Here is a 24,391-nt window from a genome sequence, read left to right on the forward strand (position 1 = left end):
GACGGGGTGAGCTTTAGATTCTTCGACAATCACCCATGCATATCATCTTAATCATTATATGAGAAGAAGCGCATGAGGGAAGGGCTTAAGGACCAGTGGAAAGGGAAAGGTGTGTGGATGGTGCGGGGTACTTAAAGCAGGCGGGCAACTAGAGCCAAATTTGGGGGGGTCCGAAAATATTTCAGGGGGGCTAATTCTTCCAGCCATAGGCAGAGTGGCTCTAAGAAGGTGTGAAAACACAACAAAAGCCTCATTAACAAGTAAATGGTCTTTAAAGACCTGTGAGGTACTCGGGTGCGGCAGTGGTGTAACGAAAGTTGAAAGTGCCCCCCTGCAAGGTACACAGAGGGGCCCTCGCTCTGGATTTGATCCGGAGCTCTCCGGCTTTAGTACAATGCTTAGGGGGCCCTGCAGCTCAGGCCCCCCCCGCACTGCGGGTGATGCAGGGGCCTGTGTTACGCCCCTGGGGTGCGGCTGCAATTAGAGGGTCGCCAGCCCACGAAGCTGTCTTAGCCGGGCTGACACACATGACGGGGGGGCTGAAGCCCGGTGAGCCCAATGGGTGTTGCGCGCCTGACTTAAAACACAGTATTTGGTAAAATAACCATGTTTTAAGACCTTGAAAACAGGCAAGAGTGTGAATGTGTGTGTTTTTGTCTGAGTGAGTATTTAAAAATCCCAGGTGAAATCCAAAGGACACGTTAATATCCGACTGAAAGCTCCTGTACCCAAATATCTAATAAATAATATATTTATTAGGGGGTGTAACTCCCCAAACACCACCCCTGATGCTACGCCGCTCCCTGTGTTAGACTAGACCCATACATATTGGTTTGCCGATGCTTGTTAATATTTTAGGACCAAAGCGCAGTGGAAAATGTTTTCTGTAATGAGGTGCTTCCAAAGCATACCAATTTTAGCGACACCGAAGTTCCGCTTGTGTCTAGTGCCATCTAGCGGTCAAAAAACAGGTTTATAGCTTCAATGCGTGAGATTATTAGGTTTACCGAACTGCTTGGCTTCCTGCTGCTTCCTATTTGCTCATCACGTGATACATGGGGCAGGTCTGACTGGCCCAGTCCATCACTTGAGGGCTACTAGAACACAGAGGGAAAAGAAGACGAAAAGAGTAACGTGCGAGATCTCTCGCCTCCACAGGTTCACATCCAGCAGAAACAAAGGTCCTGTAATCCTGGCACATCTGTGATCCTTCTAGTCTGATTCGGCGCATGAAACATTAGGTGTAGCAGTGACATCTTGTGGCCAGTTTTGAGAATGGCAACATTTAAGGGCTGTTGATGGGTGGACCGCGACTCTCTCCTTGAAGGAGCCCATCCTAAAACAAGCATTAGAAATGCAATAGGTCTCGCATTTTTTAGACTTAGAGCTATTGGCGCTGTAAATAGCAATGTCTTTTACCATTGTGCTATGTTGTGGATGTATATGGTTTTAGTGGAATTGTTAGTTGTGTAATTGTGTGGCGTGGATGGTGTGGAGTGGTTTTTTTTTGCATGTGAACTTTTACTTCCACCAAAACCAGTTGCAAAATCAATCATAAGAAATCTGCAGTTTTTCAAAAGAACGTGCTACTTTTCATAAATAAACATTGTAGAGATTAAGAAAAAGTAACTTGTTCTACCCTCGTTCTTTTTTGTTGTTGTACTCTATCCGCTGTGAGGAATGGAGTAAGGTGCTTTCACTCACACGACTCACCATGTACCCTGTGTACAGACCACTGGTGAGACACCATTTGGAAGCATTAGGCGATTTTCTCAGAATCACAGAGTTTGGTGAAACATAAAAGTGAGGATTGAAGTCTAAGTTCTTGGGTTTTATATCTAAGCAGCCACGAGGATTCATCTCTGTGGCAGTGGACAGCTCACTCCGTCCCTCTATTCCGGAGTCGTGCTTGTGCACATGCTGCAGGAGGTCCTGAACCAGGAGTGCTTGTGTACACAGTGCTTGGCAGGGACCTGCTGGCAAGAAGCATTCCCTAGGCAAGGCACCGAACGTGGAAGGGCAGGAGCCTAGTAATGTCAAATGCACACTTACTTGATTGAAGCCACAGGGCATCAGTGGCCAGCTAAAGGGGGCAGACTTCTGGAGTGGTGAAGTGTAGAACAAATTAACACATGGTGAGATTGCTTGTAGACGAGTAGGAGGACTGAGGTGGAGGCCAAGGAAAGGCCACAGTGGGCAGAAAGGGGAGGTAGGGGTAGAGAAGAAGCGGGCAGACGAGATGGAGAGCAAGGGAATTGACAAGGCAGCATCCAAAAGAAGGGCGAGGGTGGAGGGTAAGGAGAGAGAGAAAATGTGGAGCCAAATCAAAGACCGAAAGAGTGGCGAGGAAGGAGAGAAAAGTGGATGAAAACAAGGGGAAGGGAAGTGGAGGAGAGTATTTCTGGTGGCCGAGGCTTATTTGCAGTACTCCTCCGCCTGTCCCTTATACTCCAGCCGGTATTCCTGTGACATGAGGTTGACTTGGTAATTGTCCTTTGGCCCCTCCATCTCACTTTGAGAAATGCAGCAGGCCAACAATAAATGAAGGACAGAGCATCCCAGCACCTTTTCTCACAGGACGTAACAGACTCACCCAGTCGCACCAGCTTCCCTGTGCAAAGTGATTTTAAACACTGGCTGGCCTTGGTTTTTAATCCGGGGTGGAAGCAGCTGCTGCACTTCAGGGGAATTCTGCTAACATGCTACAGAATTGCTCATACACAATCATGCACTAACACGCCAGGCAACACTTTGCATGCTAGGATTTGTATTTCGTTATTTTATGAGTAGTATTTCTTAGAAACAAACCTAGTGCTGAAGGACAACCAAGCGCTACACAAGGAGCAGGAAACTGTGATAATGTGATGAGGCAGGGACATGACAATCAGTAGGGTTACAAAGTTGCATAAAACAAATACTCAACCCTCTGAGTCCCAGAACACAAAGTGATGCTGGCTAAGGCATCATGGTGCCAGATGGCAGCTATTATTTTCACAGACCTGCAAAGTCATTTGTTGAAGTGCTTCTTGCTGTTTGAAGGCGTGAGAGCAGAAGTGGTCAGACACGCTTTGTGCAAAGCGTTTCCCTCTGAGAGGATGTGGTGTGGGTCGCTGGGGATGTAGGCATGGTGGGTGTTGCACTGCCCATCATGTACATTTTTTTTTTTTTTTTTAAACCTTTTTATTAACAGTCAGCGACTTCAATAAAATATGGCACATCACAATAACCTAAATATTTCTGTTCAGGCACGTACAAAGTTAACAGCATCATAACATTTCGTACACTGTGGGGTAATTCAGGGCGAAGGTATGTCTTACAGGTCTGTATGCATTGGTGGGGTACAGATATTGCCTCTGTAGCGGTTCCAGGGCCCCCATATCCGAGTCCATTTCTTGGGGCATCCCCTGGCCACATAGACTGTCTTTTCACGGAACATGCACCAGTCCATGTTGACCTTCCAATCTTTAAGCACTGGAGGTGCGGCTGCCCCCCAAGCCTGGGCAATGTTCCTTTTTGCAATCATAAAGCCAAGAGTGGCCCACTGAGTCGGTAGGTTCCCATATGTTGAGCAAACATCTACGCACCTCTGGGAGCAGAGGGATTCCCAGGACATTTCCCACCACCCTGTGAATTGCGCTCCAGTTGGTCTGGACAAGCGAACACTCCCAGATGATGTGAAGGAAAGTACCCAGCTGGCCACACCCCCTACGGCAGTCCCCCGTGGGTGCCCTCCCCATCAACACTAGTCTAGGTCCCGTCATGTATATTCTGTGTAATACTTTTAGCTGAACCAGTCGTAGTTTAGCGAGGATAGCTACCACCCTGGGAGAGGACACAACCTCCTGCCAGTCCTCGTCATCCAGCTCAATACCATCCGCCGTCCATTTTTGTCGAAGCTGTATGAGAGGGTCTTCCATGTTGTGTATGAGCTTGTTATAAAGGAGAGAGATGGATTTCTTAGGGAGATACCCATCTAATATCCTGTCTTCCAGTGGAGAGGACTCGGTGGGGGGGGGATGAACCCTTAGGAAAGGCCGAGCGCAGGGCAAGTGTTCTGAACCGGCCAGGTCGTATTGCCCCTGCAGAGAATCGAATGTTTTTATGTCCCCTTTTTCCCACATGTCCTGAACGCTATAAATATCGATCATGTCCCATTTGTCGAAACTCTTTGTTTGCCATAGGTGTCCCAGCTTGGCGGAGGGGGCCGCCAGTGTCAACCCACCCTCCCAACCAAGCGATCTAGTGGCAGTGTGCCAGACTGATATTGAGTGCCCAGTGGGGCTAGTTAGTGGAGGACGAGCTGGTTTGGAATATAGTGTTCTGTTGTAATTCCTGCCCGGGAGCAGCCACCTGTCCATTCGATAGCCTGGATCGTCAGGGGACCCATAGGTACCGTGGTTAATAGCAGCCAGGTGGGCGGCCCAGTAATATTTCTTGATGTCGGGGAGGGCGATACCTCCATCGTACCATTTCAGCGTCAGCTTGCTGAGGGCAATGCGTGGATATCCGTTCCACAGGAGCTCTCTCTGGAGTCGTTCGATCTCTTTAAAATAAGCAGGGGGGACTACTTCCAGTGAGTTTTGAAGAACATAAAGGAAGCAGGGGAGGGACATCATTTGAAAAGTGCGGCCCTCCCCAAGAGGGACAGTGGGAGAGTCTTCCAACTGGCTATATCTCGCTGCAGTCGGCGGAGAGGCGGGAGAAGATTATTGTTATATCGGAGTTTGGAGTCCAGGGATACAAATATTCCAAGGTACTTGAACCCTGACGTGGTAATTTGGATTGGGCAATTGGGAGGTAGACTAGGCACCCCCCCATAAAGTGGATACAGGTGGGATTTTGACCAATTAATTGTGAATCCGGAGAATCTATCGAACACTGCCAGTATATCTAATGAGACAATCTGGAATTTCCGGGGGTTGGTGAGGTACAGTAGAATGTCGTCCGCATATAAGTTACACGATCCTCCCAATCCGCCGACCAGCAGAATCCTCGGATCAACAGATCCTACCGGATCCAAGCAGCAAGCGGGGAGAGTTGATAACCCTGACGGGTACCCCGGCCAAGTGGGAAGGTATCTGACTGTTTGTTAACAACGACCTTAGCCAGAGGCGCCGCGTAAAGGAGGCGAACCCAGACTATGACTTCCTCCCCGAACCCCATCCTCCGGAGCACGGCAAAGAGATAGGGACACTCAAGCATGTCAAATGCCATGGTGGCATCTAGGGAGACCAAGACCGCTGGTTTGCAAATTGCATCCGCTGTATCCAGCACCCCGTGTACTCGGCGAAGATTTAGCACCGTGTTCCGACGTGGGATAAACCCAGATTGATCTGGGTGTATCAGGGTCGGTATGACCTTTACCAGACCTTTACCAGACGGTTTGCAAGAACTTTTGTGAGGATTTTTGGCTCAGCATTAAGTAAGGAAATAGGCCAATATGAGTTACATCCTGTCTTTGTTTTCCCGTCTTTGTGAATTACTACGATATTAGCTACGTTGGTCAAGTGGGAGTTCTCCCGAGTCTCTGCTCTCCTCGAACATAACTTTGAGGTAAGCCGATAGCCTGTCCGGGCAGAGTTTATACATTTCTATGGGTATCCCATTAGGGCCAGAGGCCTTACCAGATTGAAGCGACCTGATGGCCTGAGCCATTTCGTCTGAGGTCAGAGGACTGTCTAATAGCTACTTGTCTGCCGAGGCGAGGGTGGGCCCGCCACTGTCTCTTAGCTGTTCCACAGAGTCCTTCTCAGTATGCGGCATCATCATGTACATTCTTAAGGTCGTTCTCTAACTCCAATCAGACGCTTAAACCAGATGAAAGTCATAATGACACTTGTGTTATGTAAATTAATCGCACAAAAACAGAAAACAAACAACGGAAGCCGGAAGGAGCAAAGAATAAGCAGCAATATAACACAAAATAAGCAGGAAAGTGAAAGATAAAGTTCAGCACTATCGAAACGGGCGCCACGCTGAGAATAAAACTGTTCCAATTAATCAAGAGAGCTGCTGAGGGCTGCTCGTCTTGCACATGATTTAATGCTCAGAGGAACAGAGAGAGGCAGGGCTAGTAATACTGTGAGGCACCAACTCTTCTGCCAAGGGGTGGGAACTGCAGCATGGTGCTAGCTCCAAGAGAGCGAGCAGATAGACTACCATATTCCCCAGTCCTGCGAAGGATTTTTTTATGCACTCCTGCCACCCACGATTTACACGGAACTGGGGGATTAATTTCTGGCATCATTCTAAAACTGATAACTTTCGTACGTTATAGCTCTTGATTGCGCTACAAATGTGCTCCTATACCGCTATAATCGTATTGTATAGCTCCAACTTCAATGGGAACAAGTATGTTAAGAGTGGAAGGCCTTACCTGAACCCTGGCTCTGCTGAGATGGACCACAACTGGCGAAACCTTGTGAACTTTGGTGCCGCCGAACATGCCGCAGCCGGCCAGGATAATAGCAACCTTCTTTCCCATGGCGCGAGTGCGCGCCAGCACGCACAGAGACAGACAAACGGAAGAGTGGTGTGTGCACATCACTTCCTGTTTTTCATAGTGGGATACTTTTGGCGCATGCGTGTAACGTAAGTTAGCGTGCGCATGTTAATGCGCACTATTTAAAAAAAAAAAAAAATCAATTAGCGTGACGAGATTGTAGCTAGGCGGTGTAGCTTCCGCAATAAACAGAAGTTACATTTCGGATCAAGAACCAGTAGTAAACACGCTAACAAAAAAAATGAAATAGTTAACTAATGGCAAGCAGGGAGAAATTACCCGGCAATAGGTGGAGTTTCACCACGCATTATATAGATTACTAGATGTCTCGGTGAGACCGCACATGCGCTCTGCCTAGGCGAGACTTAAATAGGTCTCTACATTTCTGTTCACACTTTTTCCTACTTTTCAGTTAAACACTTAATAAAAACTATGATGCTTTAGTATCTAAATCTAATGTCCCCCTGATTCTACATTGGTTTTATTCATGTGTATTAGACACTTGTTTGTACAGATCCTCTTCTTCTAGACATACGCACGTGTCTTGTCAGAGGCCAGAGCACTGAAACATTGAATGAAAGTTAGGGCGAATGATCCATCAAGTGCTTTTTTTCCCTGAGCCCTTCACTCCAGAGAAAGCAGAACTGGTCCACCCCTGGAGTAGCGACGTCTACATGGAAAACCATGGACACTGTAGCTAGTGTGTCACAGCTTCAGGCTTCTGCCTTCCCTCACTCCTGCTCACACCCTCTCCTCCCCATCTTACAGCCATCACTCCCTACAAAGACCCTCTCCCACAGAGACCATCTGCAAATGTACATATCTAGCAGATTGGACTTGGACCTTTGGACAGAAGAGGTAGGTAGCCTCTGGTACTTCAACCACAATTTTTCTTTGAATATATAAGATCAGTGTGTGCATCTATTGGATCTCCACCCCTTTCACCTCTTCTTTCCTGCAAGGTCTTCAAAAGGTTCTCTCTGGACGCCCTTTGGTGTATCTTCAGGTGCTGGTCTTATGGTGTACCTTCGCCGCCAAGATGCTTGTTTTCACATCCTAAATGTTTCCTCCACTGAACATGATGTTTTTTTGAGTGGTTGTGAGACTGGGAGTGTGAAGCAAAGGAGGGCTTTATTAGCAATACTAGTCACTCTGATATAGAGTGTCTATTGTAATGCTCTGAAAAGCCTTGGCAACACTCCATCTAACCAAGCTGGATACCACTGCTCTCCTCTGTCAGCAGCAAGAGCCACTACCGTCAGAACACTACAGTTCCACATCTTCCAAAAACCTTTAATTTTTTATCTGTACACCTACAACTCTAGAGTTGCCCTGTGGTATAACTCTACAATGGCACAATTCTACAGCTACAGCACACAGCAGCAAGAACTAATACAACTCAGTAATGACAACTGCAGTACCACAAGTACCGTTGCAGCATTATAGCAACTACACATTGTAAGAAAGTGCCTTCTTTTTGCATGTTTGCCCACACTTTTCGTAAACTGCTGATGTACTTTGACTGAGTGTGCCCTTGGCTCCTGCCAAACGGGTACCAATGGGCCTATGTTCTTTCCCTAAAACTGCATTAAAAACAATACCCAATTGGCACTCTCTGGCCACAGGCCAGCCCCTGGTAAATGGTACCACGATACCCAGGGCACCGTGACCAGAAGAGGCCTATAAGGGCTCTGCACTTATTGTGCCACCCTTAGAGGCCCTGTACCTTTACACACACACACACACTGCATTTGCAGGCTGTGTGTTTTGCTGCAAAACAAAGTGAAGAGTCGACATGGCACACATCCCTGTGTGCCATGCCTACAACCCACTGCCCTGGCATAGATCAGCCACCCCTCTAGCTGGGTGCACTATACCAGGGGTGAGGGTACAGGTGCATGAGCCCTGTACCCCTACAGCAGGGTTCTTCAAACTGTGGGGCGCGACCCCCAGGGGGGCCATAGAGAGATGCAAAGGGGGTCACACTGTCTTCTGCCCAAGCCCAAGGGCTTCAGCCCCCCTCTTCCCCCGTCCTGTGTCTCAGCCCGGGTGCTGCAGTGCAACTCGAGCTGCTGGGGGCTGGGCAGTGTCTGGAGTCTTATCTCCGGCGCACCAAGTTTTGCACAGGTCTTTAAAGACCATTTGCATATTTACATGCCTTTGTAAACTGGTTACAGAGGCTTAGTTTTTTCTGGGTTTCGGTACCCCCTGGGTCCCCACTCCGCCTATTCCATACATTGGTATTTTACATTTACTGCTGTAGTGTGAGAATGCATTTAATGAAAAGGAATATAAAGTAGGGTTGCCAAAAGAAAAATGCCTGCCGTGGTTTGTTTAAAGAGCCTGCAAAGATCTCCTCTTGACACTAAATAGACTTATAAATAAAAAAGTATGTATGCATTCGTTATGTGACTTTTCTGTCTTTGTTCTCTTTAATTATCAGTATCATTGAGACAGCCCTAGAACACAATTAAAAGTGCTTTCTATTTATATTTGCTGTTCGAAGTATGCACAGATAAGTGCTGAAAATACAGCTTTAGGTGACTGCTTATTTTTGTACCGACTTGGCCATCAAAATAATCTGCTGGCAACCCTAACCATAGGACTGTAAGTTTGTTGCAGGATCAGCACATTATTTAGTTTCTTCACCCTAGATCCCCGATTAATGCCGCAATAGTTTAACTTAGATCTTAAACTCTACCCCGCCGTCAATAACATGCTGAGTTACTTCATGGGTCTGGGAATGCACCCGCATTCAGACAACTCATTCCTCATTCTCGCCCTTCACTTTCACTCTCACCCTGCACTCACAGCGATCACAATGCACTCACACTGATCACCATGCACTCACACCATTCACCCGCTCACCCTGCACTCACACTGATCACCATGCACTCACACCATTCACCCACTCACCCTGCACTCACAGTGATCACTCTGCACTCACAATGCATTTGCGCTGTTCACCCTATACCTCACCCTGCAGTCACACAAGTACACTACTCATCCTGCACTCATGTGACACTTCACTCACCTGTCCCCCTCACTGCTCAATATGCAACTCAATCAAACAAGCCCATCAGTAATCATACATTCATTCATCCCAATCTGAACTTGCTTCCGCACGTAAATTCATACACCACCTCACTCACCCTGCAGTCACTCCTCTTGCCCTACTCTCACACTGTTTCATCGCTCACCGTGCACTCACATGGGCACTCTTGTCACCCACACAGTGCAGAGGGTTAATGTGCCTGCTACATTGAACATGTACCATGCAGATCACAGAAATGAGTGTGAGTAAACTTTGAGTAGCGCTATAAAAAATGAAATGTTTGTCAGAAAGGAGTTATAGAGAGATGAGGTGCATTGTTGGTGTGTGGCAGTGAAGGAATTCATGGAGAAGGAGGAAACGGGGGTTGGCCTTCAAAAAAACACTGTTGCACGGTGTGCGACCAGTGTTAGAACCAGCCCTGGCTGGGAGTGTTAGCGCCCCCTCCGAAGTTCTGGTCTAGTGACTCCCCTGCTTCTGCCTATTATTATTTACATTTGTAGTGCGCTACTGTTACCAAAAGATGTCCTGGGGCTAATAACCATCTGCTGCCTGAAGGCAAATGAGAAACACACAGATGGGGAAGCAGAACCAGCCAAATGGGGTGACCTACAGAGCATAGAGAAAGGTTTTTATATCTTCCTAAAGGATAATAGATTCTTGGTGGAGCGAAGCAAAGGAGGGTGCACATTCCATAACTCCGCGGCCTGCATCAAAACAGCGAGACAGACAACTCATGCCTTCTTGAATTAGGGAACAATAAGCAGAGTGGCACATGCCGAGAGGAGCATACGGGTCCGACCTGTATGCTTGGTGAGGAGAGATGAGAGGATGAGAGAGGACAGCAAGGGAGTGAGAGAATTTGATTGAAGAGGTCAGGGATGAGGAGAAATGTGAATTGCCGAAGAGAAGTGTGGACACGCAAGAAGTGAGTGTGAGCCAAAGGTGAGGGCTTCTGTTAGAACAAAGGGGAGATGTGAAAGATGAATGGGGGGACTGGAGAGGTGTAAGATGCAAATAGACAAAAATTTGAATGGAGAGACGAGGTGAATGTGAAGTGGTGGGGGACACGGGAGGTTACAGGGTCAAAGAGGAAATGAGATAAATGCAAAAGACTGTTAGAGATGAGGGCAGTGAAAAGACAGAATGGCAAGAGGTGATTAAAGGTGAAGTGAGAGGTTGAATGGGGAGAGTTCAGAAATTGTAAAAAGGGGTGAAAGAAAATGGCCTGCAAAGTGAGAGAGGGATCCGGGGTTAGGAGTGGAGAGAGGGAGGGATGGAAGGGAGGGGGTGAGAGGAAAGCTGCATGGATAAACTGCTTAACTCTGCACAAAACCGCTAGGGTTTTAAGGGACCCCTGCTTCTCTCGGCCAGGGCCAGGTGAGCTTCTAATGTGGCAGCACGTATTCCTGCAGAGTGGAAGGCCCTTCACAAAGGTTGACTAGAAATGTTTCTGATAAAAATTGCTGTATTTTGGTTATAAACGAGTACTGATTGGGTGAAATCTTTGCTTAGTGTTACTGTGTGTAAAAAATGTCAAAATAATGAAGCAATGCTATCCCAAAATACGCGGCATCACATAACCTCCTTTACATTTTCTTCCCACGCAATTTAGTCAAGCCTGTCGCGTAATTTGGTCCTCACCTGCCTCATAATTCCAGTAGCCCTGCCTACAGGTTTAGAATTTTTTATCAGGAGGGGGTCCTTACGCCTCAAAATGTTGACAGGGGGGTCTCGGCATCCAAAAGTTTGAAGACCTCTGCCCTACAGTGTCTAAGCCAATTCTTAGACATTGTAAGTGCAATAATGCCATTGCGAGTATATGGTGCTTGGAGTTTGTCATTACGAACACCACCGTACCATAATTGGCTTTACTGAAAACTGGGAAGTTTGTTATCAAATTTCTCAGCACATTAAACCCACACTGATGCCAGTGTGGGATTTAATGAAAAATGCACACAGAGGGCATCTTAGAAATGCCCCCTGAAAAATGACCTAACACTGGTGTCCAGGCTGAGTGGCTGCTCACCAGCTGCCACCACCAGACATGTTTCTGAACCCCTGGGTCGAGAGCCTGCTGCTTTCGGGGGTCTCAAACAATGCACATCCTGGGGCGAGGTGCTAAGCCTCCTCCCCCAGGATGGGCATGGTCCCCGAAGGGGAAGCTTCAAAGGCTTGCTGCCTTTGTGAGCTTCCCCAGGCCTTTTGCTGCTTCCAGCAACTGGTCCCCACCGGTTCTGACCCCTACTTTGGGCAGGAGAACCGGCTGGAAAACTGATGAGGAAGGGAGGTGCGGGAGGCGAGGTGAAGCACAAATCTCAGTCCCCGCCATCTTGCAGATAGTGGGACCCAGCCAACCAGAGTGAGGCATATGCCCCCATCCCACTGGAGGGTGGCATAATAGGGTTGTACCCACCCCAAGGAAGGGACCCATTGGTCCCAACCTTTGTTTACCTGTATCGCCCCTAAATCTAGTATTTGGGGGCACCCCTGAACCTTGCCTCTTCAGAAAAGCAACGACCAAGAAGAAAAGAAGGACCGAACAGCCGTGCTGAAGCTAAGAAGAGGAGGACGCCCACTGACTTGGCCCCAGCCCTACCGGCCTGTCCCCAACTCGAACCTGCAGAAGCGAAACTCCGATGTGTCCTGCAGCCTGCAACCTCAAGAACCCCGAGGACCTGCCCTGCATTCAACAGAAAAGACTTTGTCTCCCATGAACACTGGATTTCTTCATCCACAGACTGGCTCAGGCCAAATCTGCGAGTTTGCACCACTCTGCATCCGTCGCCCACAGCCTGAGTTCGAGTGGCTGAAAACCACAATGAGGTCTCCCCGGCAATCCTGACCTGAGATCTGGTGATCTCTGACCTGCCTCAAATGTCCCAGCGCAGCAGCAGCCTCTTTCTTGAGGATCCCCCTGCCGCGACCGGAGCTGGTAAGAGAAACCCGACGCCTAAAGATACCCCTGCACCGGACATCCCATGCTGTCCCAGCATTCCCAGGCATCCCAACTTACCTCTCCAACCAGTGGTCATCGTCCCGGAGCTTGCAGTCTTTGGTGAAACCGGAGAATCCCTTTGAAACAACAGGGCACCCAACACCAAAACAGCACCTTGCACCCAGCCGCCCCTGCGCTGTTGCAGGTGTTATTTGGGTGCTAACTCGGACCCCCCCCCTTTCCCCTTAGCCTAACACCAGGAGCTTTGCTCCCACAACCTAGTGGCCTGCTCGTAAGCAGCCACCAACCAGAGGCCTCCTATCCCCCATTGGATAACAATGGGCCTCTGCACCAGGCTGCCCTAGTGCCGCTGAGGGTATTTTGAGAGTGCATCCTTGACCCTGGGGGATCCCTTGTTCTAACCCCAGAAACTCAACCCCAAAGAGCAAGTACTTACCTGATAACCGATAACTTAATTTCTCTCAATAGCAATCCATTGACTGTTTTTATCAGAAAAAGTTCTAAGTGTGGAGTTGATTTCTATGGAAACCTGAAAAATTACAATTGCGCAAAACTGATTTTACTTACCTTTTCTCTAAGAAATGTCCCAATGTGATATCTAGGCATATCACATTGAGTAGAAAAAGTTACTTAAGAAGTAATCTGTACAGTAATTTCAATACTTTGACTTACCTGTATTTCAAACAACTGCATTTGAACTTGCATTCACTTGTAAACACTGCATAATATTTTGCAAAGCATTTATTTCACTTACCTGTGCCAGGATTGGCTTGATTCTAGAAATAAAACAACTTAATATTTTTTAAATTAACAACATTGGTCGAAGTTTAGTCTTTGAGTGTGTGACATCATTTGCTGATTGAGTGTGTACAACAAATGCTTAACACTACCCTCTGAAAGCCTTACTGCTCGCCCACACTACCACAAATAGAGAGTAAGGTGCTATATACCTACCTTTGGGGTTCCACTGGACTCTGTGTACCCTATACCTCATTTTGGTATAGTATATACAGACCAGCTTCCTACACACATCAACACTCACTGAACTGCAACATTATTATCGCTGTAACATGTACATCCTGAATCCAGTGGCATTTAAGTTCCAGGTGTCTAATGCTTCTCCCAGGCCAGACTCATGCACACACCGCACTGGAGTGGAATGTGATTAAAAGCCACACCTAATACATAGCCAAATGCTTATGATTTTTATAGAGGCCCTGTAGTGCCAATCGGGGCAAGTGAATTGCTATTCCAGCGGGCATGGGTCAGGAGGTTGCACTGTACTCAAATCTTTCTCCTTGACTGTAAGGGTGTACACCTTTCTGTGCATCATATACAGTGAGTAAGTGAATAATACTTTATTGTATGATTAATTAAAATCTTCCCAATAATAATACATTACAATATAATAAATAGCTTAAAACTGTATGTGGTAAAAAAAATATGCTCTCGCTTTCACTTAGTGCAAAAAGCTGGAGAAGAGAGAATGTGCAAAATTAGCTCTAAGGAACCGATGTTATAGCATCATGTCGAGTAACAACCTGATCGAATACATATATTCAGCCAAATTTTCAAATCCAAGCCAAAGTGCAACGTGCCTAGGGTATGAGAGCTCAGCCAACCAGGGTGCGGCATGCCAAGAGTACGAAGGCTCAACCTGCTTGTCTTTCTGCAACCACTTATTCAGTGCCACTTAGTACATATCTGAGATGGAGATAAAGAGCAAGGTTAGTTTCAAAGTGCGAGTATTGTACCTACATGTTAACTTCAGCCTCCAGTTTCATATCAGCTAATGTGACATGGAAAGGCAATAAGATGCAGTATTAAATCTAAAGTACAAGTGATCATACGAACATATAAAGAATAAAAATAACAACTAAAGCTCAATGAATCTTAACTTCAGTCTTCCTTATGTAGTATCAAGATATGGTTGCACTCTCAGTTTGTATGCTATCCACATAGGAGGTAGTCTTTAAATGGTTGAAAGTTTCCTTAGGGTACCGTTGTGGTAATTTTACTCAGTCACCTTCTTTCCCTCCCACACACCCGCACTCACCACTGCGGCGTTACGCCTGAAAAGAACTCCGACAAAGAGCCCTCTCGCGGGGCCCGTGGGGAACTGCAGTGCCACCCCCATGAGGAGCAATGCCTGATGATGAAGTATGACACCCGCATGAGTGTGTGAGGGCACTTCTTCAAAAAGGAGGAATTCCCCCACCTCCTCACTTCTCCATTTCAAACCTACACTGTGAGTCAGTTTCTCACAGACTCTCACAGCGACCAAAATAGGCCAGCTCATCTTTTCTTTAGGAACTGTTACCGCTTTGTGATTATTAAGTCCTTAAATGGTGTCACATAGATGGACTTTCCTGCCCCAAATCTTTTTTGATTGTGTCTATACAAATATTAAAACTTTTGAAGTTTAGATGGCTCCTCCTTAGAGTACGTCAATGCGTTTCAGCCCCACTTAAATTCAGGCCTTTTTAGTACTTTGGGAAGAACTAAGTACCTTAGCTACTGGCATGGGCGGTATATTGTTAGTGCGTCGGCCTCGTACTGATTGAACCAGGAGGCGTTACCGATAGTCATGTCCACTCGGAGACCTGCTAAGGACAGAAGCACGCTGACCCGGGCAGCAGCCAGAACCCGTACTGCATATGTATCAGCGGGATCCAGTGGATGGAGGACTCCGTTGCAACCAGACTTGCGACCTCACGACTCGTTTACCAGGTCTAAACTTTTATTGAGGGTCTGTGCTGAGGAAGAAGGGGGTTTTACTTACTTTGTTTTGCTGCACTTTTCCTCTTTGCCCTTCAGCCCGCCACTGCTTAGGCTGATTGTGCGGAGAGGACCTTACTTCCACTATCAGCAGACTTTGCTGCCCCACTTCCTTTTGGTGCTGTTACTGCACCCCTCTTTTTGGTAGGTGGTGGTCTAGTGGTTCTGGATTCAGTTCAACTGAAGCCTATATTAGGCTCATGCTACAGTGGATGCACTGTCGGCATGCCAAAGGCCAGCCCATCTGTTACCCTCTTCGCCCAAAAGTCGCCAGGACCCTGGCCTCTCAGGTCATATAGTTGAGTCCCACAAACAGAATTAAGAACTTTTTGCAGCCCTCACTAAACTTAGAGTTCATTGAGTCTATTCAGGCACAGCACATCTGGGACTTCTTGTGACCACTTTACTGACCAGAAGCTAAAAGGGCCAGTTTTATGCAGACCTGAAGGTTTTCTTGCCTCTCTTTATCCTTGATTACCGGGGCACTCAAAAGCCCACTCCTGCCTCCTTTAATAACTAGTGGGGCGAGCACCGGCTCTGAGAGGATCCCCGTATTCGGTCCAGCGGCCTCTCTTCTTAGGTAATACTGCAAGCAGTACACCCTATTTGTTCACGCCTCTTCGAGGCATTTATTGTAATGTCAGATCTGGAACCTTTGATCTTCATCCTCCCCAGACTTCTGTTTCGTCACCGAAACCTGGCTTAACGCCCTGGCACTACTGTATATTCCCCTCACTCTACCTGACAATTATCAGCTAGTTTGGTTGGACAGAGAATCTAGACCTGGAGGCGGGATAGCTTTTGCATTTCGAGATCATGTCAAGGTCCAACTCATTGAAACCCTCTAGTGGACTGAGCAGAAACCTGCATTTTAAAATTTGAGCTGGAAGGGCGTGCTCATCTATCGCCCGTCAATGCATTGCTTCTTAACAACTTTAGCTCGGGATTTCAACTTCTGTGGAGAAGACATTATGAATCCTGAGCTTAACCAGCTTCTCACTGACATGGAAATGCTTAGCCTCTGACAATTCGTGGTTGGACCCACACACGTTGCTGGCCATACTCTTTCCTTACTAACTCCCCCCATCTAGAAGTGGAAAGGCCAGTCCCTCTGACTTGGACAGATCACTATTTAATCTAATGTTAGAAAACCAAGATGAACAGGCTAAATCATCCTATCAAAGTAGCGAAAAATTCCTACAGAGCCTGGAACTTTATCGCGTTGGAGACATTTTTCAAATCATTTGCCCCCACGGTTGGAGAACTGGGCTCCGATGTTAATTCTGCCTTGACTCCTACAGTAGCATTGAATAGAACAGCACCGATTAAGCAGGCCAAGCCCGTTTCCTCCAGACCCCACACCCCATGGTTTTCTGCAAAACTGCGCGTTATGATAGCAGCCTATAAAAAAGCAGGAAAGACGTTGGGGACAATCCAAATCGCCCGAGGATAGAGGAGTCTATAAGTTAGCTCTTATGAGCTAACACGCACATTTTAGGAATACCAGGAGAGCCTTCATCTAAAAAGAAATTTGAGAAGGCTGTCAATTCATCTAAAGAGCTCTACAGAGTTCTCAAAGATTTTACCAACTCTTGCGCCTGCTCCCTGATTATTCCGGCCTCTCAGCAATTTTGTGACTCTTTGCATCTACCTTTTTCTTAAAGAATTTAGCGAATCTATAAAAAGTTTCCCACCAGCCAGACTGCATTAGGCCATTGGGTTTGGCACCATCTCCACCTGAATCCTTACCCCTCCTAGTCTAGTTTGAACCTTGTGCATTAGACCACATTACTGGGCTTTTGGTTAAACCAAATCTGTTTCCCAAGCAAATTTGTACCCACCGAGATCTACTGCTAATCTCATGCCTTTCATTGCGCCCAACATTCTCTCACTTTTCAACCTCTCCTTAGACACAGCTCAAATCTCACTAGCCTGGAAAGCTGCACTGGTCTCCACGATGTTAAAAAAACGAATGCAGACCTCAAAAGCCTGTCTAACAATCGTTCCATCTCTCTGCTCCCATTGCTGGGAAAAGAACCTGAAAGCCTAGTTAACAACCCGCTCATGATTTTCCTAGACAACCTTAAAATCCTCTGTCTCCTAGTCGTGATTCAGAACTGGCCACAATACAGACACTGCACTATTGGCAGTCACTGTCTCCATTCACCTCTTTGTAGATGCGGGCTCCCTGTGCCATGCTTGTCCTGCTAAATCGGTCAGCAGCGTCCGACACTGTCTCACCCGTAACCCGGCTGCATAGGCTGCATGAGATTAGTGTCTGTGGCAAAGTTCTCTGCTTACTTGCAGACTTTTTAGAAAGCCGCACGCAGACAATCATGCTGGGTATGTTTGAGTCCTGCTCTAGTTCCATCAATAAAGGGGTGCCTCAGGGCTCATCCCTGAGTTCGACGTTGTTTAACATTTACGTAGCTCCCCTTGCCCTGATTGTCAAATCCTGTGGCTTTGTTGTCATCTCATACGTAGATGACACCAAGCTGGTTATCTCATTTAGACAAGATTTGGACAGAGTTAAGCTCAGTTTTCTTGATTGTATGAGAAAGATTGAGGCCTGGATGACAGCAAACTGCTGCTGAATAGTGATAAGACAGAAATATTACTATTTGGCAAAGCCCAGAATGTATTGGTCCCCTGAGTGTAGGCCTCCTGAACTTGGGACAGGCCCTGCTCCCAAGCTGACTGTGAAAAATGTAGGAGTCTAATCTGCTTCCAGGAGGGCAGAATGATTACTGGGCCTGTTCTGGGGTGGGAAAACAGCCTGATGCCTGGGAGAGCACTCAACCCCTTTGTTGGATGGCTCTCTTTGCAGGGGGTAACACAACACCAAAAGTTTTGCTTTCAACCCTCCTATTCTACTGAATTTGTTTTTGTTTGCCTTAGGACTCCGTGCACTTTACCACTTCTAACCAGTGTTAACGGGCTTGTGCTCACTCCCTAAAACATGGTAAAATTGGGTTGCATCTGATTGGAAAGGTTTCAGGCACCTTGGAGGATGGAGCAAGAGGACATCCACTCAAGTTTGGAGCATTATCACAAACCTCTAAATACTGCTGTTAATGATGTTGCCCCTTTAAAAAGTATAACCCCACTCGGAAACAAATGAGACCCTGGTACTCTCCAGAGTTAAGCAAAGAGAAATCATCTTGTAATTGGCTGGAAAGACGCTGGCGCGTATGTCAGAATCAAAGGGAGAGAGAAATCTATAAAGAAGCATTATCACTCGTAAAAATCTATAAAAAAAAAAAAAGTGCGCACAACACCTATTTCTTCTCAACTCACTCAAGCCAGAAATTCTTCCAGAGATTTGTACAATATTCTTAAAACTTTTACAAGTCCCACTATCGCTAAGTACACTACCTCTCCTTCTCAAGAATTGTGCGACGACATCGTCAACCACTTGGAAGAGAAAATACATTTAATTTATGCCTCATTCTCCACTAGCATTATGGAATCCCTCTCTCACTCCCCTATAACAACTAACATGATGCCCCTTTTAGATAGCTTTACTCCCTTAAAAGTTTGCACGGTGGAGAAAATGTTAAAATCAGCCAAGTCTGGCTCCCCTGCGGACATTATACCAGCAAGGGTCACTGCCTTTCTATCTGCGCAGCTTGCTCCAGCCGTGTGTACATTATTTAATCTTTCGATGAGTTAAGGCTTACTTCCTCGGTAATGGAAGGCAGCGCAGGTGATCCCGATTCTCAAAAAGGCAACCATATCGGCATCGGTTCTATCAAACTATCACCCCATTTCCCTTCTTCCTCTGCTGAGTAAATTATTGGAAGGATACATTAATAAGACATTCACTGCAAACATAGAGTCCATCGGCTGTCCAGACTCTTCGTAATCAGGTTTGAGACCTATGCATAGCACAGAGCCGGCCCTGATTGCAGTATCTGATTACATAAGATGATCTTTGGACAACAATCAATCTGTGTTATTAGTGCTGCTGGATTTATTAGCAGCTTTTGATACTGTGTCGCTCCACATCTTGTTGCGTAGACTGGAAGAGATTGGAATTGGTGGCATTGCTCCCCAATGGTTTTCCAGCTTTTTGACGGACCATACATAGGTCATCAACGTAGGCTCCTTCCGTTCCCCTGTGATGTACATTTCTAAGGGAGTACCTCAAGGTTCCTGCTTAAGCCCCACGTTGTTTAATATATACATGGCTCCCCTTGCTAAGATTGTTAAGTAGTTCGGGTTCATCCCCATTTCTTACACAGATGATAAAGAACTGCTGTTATCCTTCAATAACAATTCTTCAACCACTGTATCCCGGTTCTCAGAGGGCATGGAAGCTATCTCCACGTGGATGACGGACAACAACCTCCAGCTAAATGCTGATAAAATGGAGATTATGTTGTTCGGTAATGCCAACAGTTTCTGGTCTACGGATTGGTGGTCAGCGGATCTGGGGATTGCCCCATCCATAAGATGGTGGTAAAAAGCTTTTGTGTTTACTTAGATCAGACACTGTCTATGCAAGACCAAGTGGGGGGGAACCTTTGGGACGTGCCTCCATGTGCTACGCTTGCTACACAGAGTCTTCTCCCTCCTTCCTCTGGTTGTGTACGCAAAACCTTAGTCCAGGCTTTGGCTATGAGTCGCTTAGACTGTTGTAATGTGCTTTTGGACGCTGCCAAAAATTCTTTGTTAAATAGACTACAGGTTGTACAAAACACGACGGCTCGTTTGGTTACTAATATGCCTGCTAGAACGGCCTCCCTTCCCCTCTTACACCAACTCCACTGGCTGCCCGTCCGCCAGAGAATTATATTCAAGGTATGCGCTACGGTCCACCAAGCCTTAAATGGAAAAGCACCTAGCAATCTAGCTCAGAAACTTATTCCTTACCAGCCCAGCAGAGTATTACGCTTCGGTATGACAAATTTGCTTACTATTCCCTGTGTTAAGAAAGAGCGGTCTGGTGGCAAAGCCTTCTCCTACAGGGCTCCTTGGCTGTAGAACTCCGTACCCCTTACTTAATTGTGAAGACCACTTGAGCTTCAGGAAACTCCTGAAAACTCGTAGTTGCTTAATTATCTGTAGCTCTAGCACTGCCGGTCCGCAGCGCGGAGATACCACCTCGAGGGTGAGTCCTGCGCTTTATAAGCTTTGAAAATATATTAAATAAAATAAATAAAAATTGGCATATTTGATTTACTTATACATCATTAGTAATGTTGTATACTGTATACCTAGAGGCCCTTAAAACATGTCCCAGGCCTGCCATTGCAGTATGTATGCAGTTTTAAACTGCAATTCGACTTGGCAATATAACCTCCTTGCCAAGCCTTAAACTTCCCTTTAATTACATTTGTCACCCCTAAGGTAGGCCCTAGGTAGCCCATAGGGCAGAGTGCATTGTAATTAAAAGGTTGGACATGTACTTTTAAGTTTTACATGTCCGGGTAGTGAAAAACTCCTAAATTCGTTTTTCACTACTGTGAGGCCTACATCTTCCATAGGATAACATTGGGCTGTTTTATTACATTTACTAAGTGCTAACTTTTGATTTGGAACGTGTAAAGATTTCCTGTTTCTCAAAGAAATTGTAATTTAAAACCCTCTTTAATGGTAAAGTCGGATTAGAAGTTACAATTTTGAAAATGACACGCTTAGAAAGTTGGTATCCTGCCCTAACTAGTTAATGCCTGCAGCCTCTTCCTGGGTCACATGACTGGGTGTAGTTGGCTGGTTGACGTTGTTTATTCCTCCCAGACAGCCACACAATAGATAGGTGTGCCTGGCTGGGGCATCACTTGCAGGATGGGGGGGAGAGCAAGGCACAACCCCACTTGTAACTGAATAGGCTGGGACCTCCCATCATACAAAGAACTTGATGCCACTGCATTGTTCATGCAGCCAGCCAGCTGCCAGGGCAGGGGAGGCAGGAAGCTTCAAGCACTTCAAAGGGAATTCTCTAGAAACTGCTTCAAAGAAGGCACCGGGTATAAAAATAGGATCATCAGACCCGCTCTTCCGTTATTCTTTTAGGTGTAGCTTTCACTTACGCACTGGCAGTGTGAAGGTAAATCCATATTTCCTTTTACTTGACATGTTCAAAGGCTCCACCCATTGGACTTGGGCTTTGCCACTACCCAGGTAAATGTATCGAACCCAGAAATTTCTGAAAACTAGGCACCCAGTGGAGTCCAAGATGGTGTGACTTTCAAGGCTCGCACTACATTGCCGAACCCACAATGCCATGCACACCTCAAACTCATGTGTTTCTGTTATTTTACGATGTTGCCTATGTATAAGTAGGTCATTTAACAAAATGCTTATTCACATGATCAGGTTGCTATTAGCAACTTCTTGGTATTGGCTCTTAACAGGGATGGTGGCCTTCAAGGAACAGCAGAACACCATCCCTGTATTCGCATTCAGTTTGTAATGTAATGTGGAAAGCATTTAAAAGTTTTAAGCCAAAGGGGAAGCTGGCTTAGTGGGTGGAGAATGCAGGGCTAGGTGTTCTGTTATCCCCTATATTGATGTTTACCTGCATAAAAAAATGTTTTCACATTAGGGGAAAAAGGCAAAGGTCCTCAGGAACCCAGCCTCTGCTGCACAAGGCTGCCAACCTTATTTCTGAAGGAAAAATGTCCATCCAACCAGGACAGCTACCATACTGCAAATGAGTTACCAACTTCTTTGAGAATTCAGTAATTTTAAGCAAAACCCTCAATTATGTAAGTGCGAATCGCAACTAGGAGGGGACACCCCTTTCATGCCGGCCTTCCCCTATAATTGCAATTTGGAACCAGTTGCATAACTATTTTTGTAATCGAGAACGTTTTTTCCAAATTTCAAAAGTGGTTTATTATATATTATAATTTCATTTTGTCATCGCAAACCCTGCGATTTTGTGTATCTCAGTGTGTGTGACTGCAAAATGCTTTACTATTTATGGCCGTAGTTCTTTCATAGGACAAAGATCTTTTAAAGGATTTCCCCCAAAAAAAGAATGATTAGAAATGCAGGCTTGTAGTGAACTACTTTAACTCCCAATTGGTTATATTTCTTGTAGTCACAAACCATTTGTTGTACATAACTTCTTGTACAAAGTAGATGACAACTATGTGCAAAATCTAAATACCTCAGTTAGGAAAGCTATTTCTAAATAATCTAATTTATTTATTCATTTATTTGAAGAGTTTTATATGGTGCTGGCTAGACCCGGAGGTATCCGAGCGCTTTACATGAGGAATCACGAGTTACAAAATTACATTTGTTACTGGAGCCTAAAATACCAATAGGAAAAGGCAGTGTTACACAGTAACATGAGTTTGAAAAGTAAACCATAACAAAGACAAAACGTCTGAAGGGGCGAGAAGTAAAAAGGGGATTGGAAAGCCGATTGGATCAGGCAGACCCACGAGGGGGAAAGTATTTCAGAGAAACCCAAAGTCAGAAGAGAAAGTCAGACACACCGGCTGGGGACCAGCATTCACCACATCCAGTGTCCCGGTGACTGTACAAGTTGAGAGGGGTGGAGGGGACCTGAAGGGGGGGGTCGAAAGAGGAAACGGACAGTCCAGCGACACAGGGAGCAGTCCAGTGGTCGCCGTCGTCAAAATGGAGGATCCTGGTCATGGGTACCGATAAGAAACACAAAATGGTGGGAGGCAGAAAAACCAATTCTAAAAACCACAAAGGGGTTAACGCCATAGAGCAGGATAAGGAAGTGGGGGGTGTAGCCACAGGAATGAGGAGGGATGAAGGTTGGTGGACGCCCATCTCATACGGGTCATCAATGTGAGCTCGCTGGGGGCTGCAGGGGCCGCTGTTTCGTCGTTCAGCAAAACCACAATCCGGAGACATCAGCTCAGGCGCCTAGGCATAAACCCCGGGAGAGGAAGGCAGCAGCTGGTATCCGGGGGGCGCGCTTCCCCAGCCTCGAGGAGGGAAAACAGGCTCAGGGGCATCGGTTTTCAGAACCGCGGAACTTTTGCCGCTGCAAGACTTGCGCGTCCCAGTCGCCGATCCGGAAGGTGAAGGAGGAGGTCCGGCAGCTACAGACAAACCAAGAAAGGCATGAAACGTCCGGAAGGGCGAAACTCAGCCCATCACCTCCACAGCCATCGAGGAAACTCCACTGGACACCAGCCGTGCAGTGTTTGTCCCATCCTCAGCAGATCCTCGATGATTCGTCGGAAGGAGGGGGAGACACAGCGGAGAGCCGAAGAAAAACTGTGCCTAATGTTCGGCTGGGTAGGTGACGGGCGTGGGAGTGATTGACAGCCAGTCTCCCCTATAGCTGCAACGGCAGCTCCACCGGACATCGGCCATGTTGATTCGGGCTCCGTGATCGGAAGAATATTCACTGTTCTTCAGAGGTTACGAGTAGAATCGCAGGAATAGGAGAGTCGAGGACCGTTGTCCATTAGAATTCCAGGTGAATAAAAAGATCCGGGGAGTGGGTATATTCAAGGGGATTATCGCCAAAAGGCAATCCCTGACCAGGGAGCTCCCGGCCAGAGCTCCACACCCGTTGGCCATCTTGCCTTGAACTTGCCTTGAATACAAACAAAGGCTTAATTTTAGGCGGTTTCCAAATTTCTTGGAGGTCAGTTCACCCAGATATTCTGTTCATGGACCATCCTGTTTCTTATTCCCATAAGATAAGGCCCTGATCTTTCAGCTTGAATTGTTAATTCGCCCTTAATACTGGCATAATGTGAACATTTATTGCACCACAATGCATTGCAAAGTGAAACATTAATACTGAAGGCCAGTGACCAGCATGTTTTGTTTGTGTTTCTATTTATTTGCTGCTGCTTGTTATGCGTATGCAGCATTATATCTGGACTACTCAATCAGAGCATTTATTCAATCCTGTGTTTTCTAGGTCTTTTAGATCACCTGCCTGTGGTTTAGTTCTGCATGTCTTATCCACGATTTATGTTTTACACTGACACATTATCTCTGTTTACAGGATGAGAACCTCCTGCCTCTCAAGTACTTTGACGTGGATTTCCCGATGATTGTTGCACGCAAGTTATACAATATTAAGTGAGTTGCTCTGCGAATGAAAAGCTCTCAGTTTGAAACTAATTAAAGTGGATCTACTAATTTT

The 24,391-nt window shown here is 46.4% G+C and overlaps 1 protein-coding gene across 1 annotated transcript in view; it reads left to right on the top strand.

The window, feature by feature from the left end:
- The window catches only part of LCMT1 (leucine carboxyl methyltransferase 1), a 188,533-nt gene that overhangs the window by 35,188 nt on the left and 128,954 nt on the right, over nt 1-24,391 (top strand). The window contains exon 4 of the mRNA XM_085629455.1: nt 24,251-24,327. Within this exon, the coding sequence (XP_085485581.1) occupies nt 24,251-24,327 (77 nt within the window). The remainder of the gene's footprint in view (nt 1-24,250; nt 24,328-24,391) is intronic.

Source organism: Triturus cristatus, chromosome 10 (genome assembly GCF_964204655.1).
Source record: "Triturus cristatus chromosome 10, aTriCri1.1, whole genome shotgun sequence".
In the NCBI taxonomy this organism is placed as follows: Eukaryota; Metazoa; Chordata; class Amphibia; order Caudata; family Salamandridae; genus Triturus; species Triturus cristatus.